The sequence below is a fragment of the Arabidopsis lyrata genome, assembly GCF_000004255.2.
Source record: "Arabidopsis lyrata subsp. lyrata unplaced genomic scaffold ARALYscaffold_3, whole genome shotgun sequence".
NCBI lineage: Eukaryota > Viridiplantae > Streptophyta > Magnoliopsida > Brassicales > Brassicaceae > Arabidopsis > Arabidopsis lyrata.
The window spans coordinates 13,774,285-13,781,424 of NW_003302553.1; the positions used below are offsets into that span (position 1 = coordinate 13,774,285).

Genomic DNA, 7,140 nt, shown 5'->3' on the forward strand with positions numbered 1-7,140 from the left:
CAAACTCATGGAGCTTTCTACATGGAAGAAAATGAGACTGTTGCTTTCTCATAAAAGTCTTTTTGAGCACATAAATCTTCAAATCCAAGATGTCATACTTCCATCTTGCGGGGGCGTATTAGAGATTATATCTCTCCGGTTTAGTATTGAATATAGTGCGGTTATCTTTGGTTATCTATCATGTTTATAGTAGGTTATCTCTCTTAGTATTTAAGCTTTCTCTGTATCATATTTTACATTTAATGAAGGTTTCACGATTGTTGATATGGAGTGTAATTGAAAATAAATGACCCCGACCAATATGTAGGGTCTTCATGAGGGATTTCTATGTGATATTCATCGTCCTCTCCAATTATGGTTATTATGTAATGCATGGTCTCATAAGAACATTTTCGCACATCACAAAACTGAGAGCTGTTTTTCTCTAACAACTGATAGAACCGTATAACACGATTTCGGATTTGGTGGAAGACACAAACGTTTAAATCTCTCCCTTGTAAAATCAAAACTGTGGAAGAACTTTTCACTAAGATCTAAAGTAAGCCAGTAAGTATTTCCCTTCAAAGACACACAAGAATTTGTTTGTAAATAGAAATCGAGATCGACTTTATCAAAAACTCTCCATGAATCAGAGCTAAACTCATAGATTTCTAACCCAACAACATGGTGGGTTGGTTCATAACAATTCCACCACCTCAAGATTTTGTAGCTATGACAAGATTTGTTATTTTGGTATCCTAGAGCAAACATAGTTATTCCCTTGTAATCAGTTCTGAGTGGGATCCACCTATTTTCTCCCAAACACGGGTTCCAAACCACGAGTCTATCATCCTTGGTGATGCATAACAATAAACCATCGCAGTGAAAAACTCGGGCTATCTTGACTTGTTTAGAATTATAATGGAAATCTTTTAAGCTAAGTGAACCCTTTAACCCTCTGTTTTTAAATAAAGCGTTCCATTGCTTGCAAGTAGATCGTAACCGTTTCAGAGATGTAGCCGGGACCCTTGAGAGTATTTCCTCTACCAAATCCGCGGGAAGATCGGACATCATCATTGTTTCTCTTGTGAAAGAAGAAAGCGACTCATGTAAGTATAAATTAGGGTTTTGAGTTTTTTTTTCACGTTTACCCCGAGAACCAATCTTATCTTATAAATTAGGGTTTTGATTTTTTTTTTTTTGTTTTTCATTCCAATTTACTTTAAAAAGGGAAAAGAAGCAGCCGACCAAAAAAAAAAAAAAGACAAGAACAAAGCTTATAAGAATGCATTTTCTTTTGCTAACAATCAGTTTAACGAATAAAACTTCTGCGATTCTGCTTCTTCATTCCGCAGCCTTCCTTCTTCTTTTCTTCTTATTCTTATGCTGTTGAGAACACGAATGACTCGGTGTTTATGACTAAGTCGGCCTTGAACTCGGTGGTTAAGATCAACTCAATTTCTAGCTAGCCTGAGTGCCTGAAATTCTTTATCCACAACAAAGATCCATATTAGGAACACCACGTTGGTCTTTTCGACATCTTATTTGTAAATTTTAGCTAGTCGTTTATGTAATTTCGAGCACCGAAAGTTTTATCTTTTCTAACAATAGAAAGATCATTGACGAGAATAGCAAAAACCTTCTCACCCGTTTCTCATTATCTGGAAAAACAAACTAACAGCTAACCGCAAATCATGAAACTACATTTTATCAACACTTTACTTCCAATCATGCTGGTCTATGAAACGCAAGAAAATAAAGGAATCAATAAAATAACAAGTGATGTACAGAAAAGCTAAAATAAACGAACAGTTCATTGATTTAATCAAACGACATTGTCTACAAAAACATAACCATAGGAAACAAAGACGAGCTACAACCTTACTTCTTTTTTTTTTTTTTATCAATTATTTCCCTTCTCTTCTTTTGCCTCTACCTTGCTATATTTGAACCAAACTTGGAACATAATTGAAGATGATTGGCCACCGACGAGACAAATATTTATCATCCTCAGCACTAAGGGATTCGTCATTAGGAATTTCTGTATAATACTCATCGTCCTCACCAATAATGTTTACCGTATACATCCTATTAATCCTATTGTAATGATCAGAACTTACAATACAACACACAACCACTTTCTTCTCCTCATCAATCAAAGAACTCGAGCAAATATGATAAGTATAAGGATCTTGAATTTCTGAATCCACTATAAAAGATTTGCTCCACAACACCTCGGCTTCAGTATCAATATTAGTGGTAATCCATATCTCCATCTTTGATGTTCTATTATTTTCATATAAAAGTGAGAGTTGTTCTTCTCTAACAACTGATAGAACTACCGTACCATCGATCCATGTTGGCGGAGGCAAACATTTAAATCTCTCTGTCTTAAAATCAAAAGGGAATAAGAAATCTTCACTATTATAATTAAGCCAGTAAGTATTTCCCTTCAAAGACACACCAGTATCAGAATCGAAGTAGGTGTATAATAAAGCGACGTTACTTAGAGGAACCCTCCATGAATTAGAACTAAACTCATAGATTTCTAACCCAAGACCTTCAATGCTAGGTATTTCCCAAGGCCTCAAGATTTTGTAGGTACGACAAGATTTGTTATCTACGTATCCTAGAGCATAGGTAAAGTCGCTCTTATAATCAGATTTGAGTTGGATCCACCTGGTTACCCCAAAATACGGATTCCAAACCACGAGTCTATCTTCCTTGGTGGTGCATAACAACAAACCATCGCAATGAAAAACTCTAGCTATATTAACTTGTTCTAAATTAGAATGTGAATCCTTTAGGCTAAGTGCACTCTTAAACTCTATAGATGGAGCAGAAACGTTGAGATTAACGTTCATTGAACGAACCTTACGATCATCCAACATCAGTACCGCTGACTGCTTTGAAGCTTCGTGAAAGTGCTTTTCGGTGAATCTTCGGTTTTTCTTTATTAAAACGTTCCATAGTTTGCAAGTAGATCTTAACTGTTTGTGAGATGTGGCTGGGACTCTATAGAGTATTTCCTCTAATAAATCCGCAGGGAGATCCGAGATCATCGTTGTTTCTCCAAAGGAAGAAGATGAGAAAGCGATTTGTTCTGTAACCAAAAATTAGGGTTATAAGTTTTTCATCACGTTTGTTGTCCTTGGACCAATCTTTGTAGTGCTGCTGGCTCAAGTTTATTACGGGCCCTAGGGGGTTTTTTTTGGTCGGCCCTTTATACTTGGAATTTTTGGGCTTTTTGCTGTGTTTTACTATTTTGTGTGTAAATTTTTGGTTATGAAAAATTATATCTATGTTAAGAAAGTCAAATATATAAATATATCATGCGCTTCAAATCAAACATTAGGCGCAGCCGTGTGTTGTTTATAATTTTGATGTGGAGCCCATCGTCACTATGCATGCATAGTAATTTATAATTTTCTCTATAAATAGAACGATGAACGTTCGATGTAAAATCACAACTCGCATTACTTCAATTATAAGAGAAGCAATAATCCCTCTCCCTCTCATCTCTTTATTATTCAGTATCCCGATCCTTCTGCGGGTATAATTTTCTCATCATTAAATATTTATATATCCACTATAAAATCAAATACTCTTTTATAACACGTTATCAGCACGAGCACGATCACTCTATGATCGCTGGAAAAAAAAATACGGTATTATACCGGGCGGTATGTCGCCTCGTTAAAAAAAAAATATGAGAAAAAAAAAGAAAAGAGAAAAAAAAGAGAAAAGAAAATTATATAAATAAATAAAAGAAACTATATATGTATATATATGTTACTTCATGCACTCTAATTAATAATTTTCTATCAATGGTTGGCTGAGCCACCTGAAATTTTATTTACTGCTTTAAATATTTATTTCTGTTGTCGGTCGGCTGAGCCGCCTTAATTTTATGCACTGCTTTAAATATTTATTTCTGCTACCGGTCGGCCGAGCCGCCTTTATTTTATGTACTGCTTTAAATATTTATTTCTGCTACCGGTCGGCTGAGCCGCCACATATTTATTTACTGTTTCTATATGAATGACTCTGTGACCATAATATCACCGTGAATTATTTGTTTATATTATGATTATTATACAAGAAGGTTTATTCATCTGTATAAATATTTTCATCTGAATCGATAATTTTTGTTTGATTGATCTCTAATTTTTCAGATTAAATTTTGTTTAAATCTTTTTCTGCCAACGGTCTCAAAGAAAAATTTCAAAAAAAAAAATTCAACTTTTTCCAACGGCTAGGAATAGTATTTTTCAATCTATAAATACATTCATTTTCTCATTCATTTCATCAAAACAAAATTTTTTCATATCTCTAAAAACTCTCTCCGAAAAAAAGAAGAAGAATTTTGAAGTTTTGAAGAATGTTTCGATTACTTTTAATATTTGCTTTTGGAATCATTATTTTGTGTATTTATAATCTTTGCGTTGTAGATTTTACTCCGCAAGAATTTCGTTTGTGTTAAGAAATTCAAATATATCATGCGCTTCAAATCAAACATTAGGCGTAGCCGTGTGTTGTTTATAATTTTGATGTGGAGCCCACCGTCACTATGCATGCATAGTAACTTATAATTTTCTCTATAAATAGAACGATGAACGTTCGATGTAAAATCACAACTCGCATTACTTCAATTATAAGAGAAGCAATAATCCCTCTCCCTCTCATCTCTTTATTATTCAGTATCCCGATCCTTCTGCGGGTATAATTTTCTCATCATTAAATATTTATATATCCACTATAAAATCAAATACTCTTTTATAACACGTTATCAGCACGATCACTCTATGATCGCTGGAAAAAAAATACGGTATTATACCGGGCGGTATGTCGCCTCGTTAAAAAAAAAAATATGAGAAAAAAAAAGAAAAGAGAAAAAAAAAAGAGAAAAGAAAATTAAATAAATAAATAAAAGAAACTATATATGTATATATATGTTACTTCATGCACCCTAATTAATAATTTTCTATCAATGGTTGGCTGAGCCACCTGAAATTTTATTTATTGCTTTAAATATTTATTTCTGTTGTCGGTCGGCTGAGCCGCCTTAATTTTATGCACTGCTTTAAATATTTATTTTTGCTACCGGTCGGCTGAGCCGCCACATATTTATTTATTGTTTCTATGTGAATGACTCTGTGACCATAATATCACCGTGAATTATTTGTTTATATTATGATTATTATACAAGAAGGTTTATTCATCTGTATAAATATTTTCATCTGAATCGATAATTTTTGTTTGATTGATCTCTAATTTTTCAGATTAATTTTTGTTTAAATCTTTTTCCGCCAACGGTCTCAAAGAAAAATTTCAAAAAAATTTCAAAAAAAAAATTCAACTTTTTCCAACGGCTAGGAATAGTATTTTTCAATTTATAAATACATTCATTTTCTCATTCATTTCATCAAAACAAAATTTTTCATATCTCTAAAAGCTCTCTCCGAAAAAAAGAAGAAGAATTTTGAAGTTTTGAAGTTTTGAAGAATGTTTCGATTACTTTTAATATTTGCTTTTGGAATCATTATTTTGTGTATTTATAATCTTTGCGTTGTAGATTTTACTCCGCAAGAATTTCGTTTGAACATTAGTTTACTTGTTTGTACGCTTTTTCTTTTTGTAATCGCTTGCATTATTAATGTAAACGGTTCATTTTAAATATGTTTTAAAATAAATTAAATAAAGATTTCTAATAATATTCCATATTTTTATTTTAGATAACAAATGGCAAACATTGAGAAGCTTAAATTTCTGGCTCTCAAAATTACTGGCGCAAACTACATAGCATGGACCACTGATGTGGAACTATATTTTGAGTCGCAAGAATTATCCGAGACCTTAAAATCAGAAAATTTATCGCCTCCAAAAGATAAGGCAAAGGCGATAATATTTTTGAGAAAGCATCTCGATGAAAATGTGACGCATGACTATGCTCACATAAAAGACCCAGCAGAGCTGTGGCAAGCTTTAAAAGCACGGTTTGACAACCAGAGAGAAATAACTCTCCCTCATGCGTTAGAGGACTGGAAAAACTTGAGGTTCTAGGACTTTGAGAAAGTGGAGGAATATAATTCCGCTATGCTGAGGATAGTATCACAATTAAAGTATTGTGGTAAGCCTATTACTGAAACTGAAATGCTCGAGAAGACTTACCTTACTTTTCATAAAGAACACCGTGTCTTGCAAGAGATGTATAGAAATTGCGGATACAAAAGGTTCTCTGAGTTAATTGTGACTCTCATACTGGCGGAGAAGAATAATGAACTTCTTCTTAAGAACCACAACTCTCGGCCTACGGGGGCCAAAGCATTTCCTGAGGTCAATGCAACGGATGTCAAAAATCCGGAGAGAGGAAGTCAAACCTATCGAGGTCGTGGCCGTCGATTCAATCGTGGACGTGGAAGATCCTTTAACCCACAAAGCAGAAAGTCTTATACATGGGTTCGACCTGATGAAAGTTCAAAAGGAAAAGAATCCCAAGGACGTAACGCTCAAAAGCGTGAAAGCATCTGTTACAGATGTGGATCAAAAGGGCATTGGGCTCATGTATGTCGAACCCCTGAACATCTTTGTAAGTTGTACAAAGAGTCCCAAAAGGGAAAAGGGAAGGAAGTAAATCTTACTGAGCACTTTGAGGGTACATCGTACCTCGAAGCTTCCGACTTTATAAACGATGTCGACGAGACCGCTCATGCGGATAACTGAAATGCTTGTAGTGAGACTACTAGTCTCCAGTAATGCTATTGTATAATTATTATGTATTTCAGTTGTTCTAAAATAAAGTTGTTTCCGAAAAATGAACTGATGTATAATTATTATATGTTTTTAACATCAATAATATTTACTTATATTTATTAATGTTTATGTTAATTACAGAAAAAAAAAATGGATCAAGATTCAAATAAAGCGATAGCAAGGGAAAATATCAAAGAAATTTGTATACCAGATAGTGGAACAACACACACTATTCTGAAACATTAGAGATTTTTCTCTGAATTAAAACCGACAAAAATTATTGTCAATACAATATCGGGTCCTACGGATTTGATTGAAGGAAGTGGCAAAGCAAATTTTAAATTGCCTAATGGAACAAAGTTTTCCATAAATAATGCCTTATATTCTCCGAATTCTAAGAGGAATTTG

General features: G+C 33.8%; 2 protein-coding genes and 1 pseudogene across 2 annotated transcripts; 1 reads left to right on the plus strand and 2 right to left on the minus strand.

Moving 5' to 3' along the window:
* Window positions 1–399: 399 nt before the first annotated feature.
* On the minus strand, window positions 400–1,160 carry LOC9321857 (putative F-box only protein 9). The gene has a single exon (XM_002885745.2). The coding sequence runs from the start codon at window positions 1,054–1,056 to the stop codon at window positions 400–402; it is 657 nt and encodes a 218-aa protein (XP_002885791.1). The 5' UTR covers window positions 1,057–1,160.
* A 448-nt stretch (window positions 1,161–1,608) lies between these two features.
* LOC9321858 (putative F-box only protein 9) lies at window positions 1,609–3,224 on the minus strand. The gene has a single exon (XM_002885746.2). It carries the CDS (start codon window positions 3,039–3,041, stop codon window positions 1,920–1,922), a length of 1,122 nt encoding a protein of 373 aa, XP_002885792.1. The 5' UTR covers window positions 3,042–3,224; the 3' UTR covers window positions 1,609–1,919.
* Window positions 3,225–5,685: 2,461 nt separating this feature from the next.
* On the plus strand, window positions 5,686–6,765 carry LOC110230390 (annotated as a pseudogene).
* The last annotated feature ends 375 nt before the right edge of the window (window positions 6,766–7,140 follow it).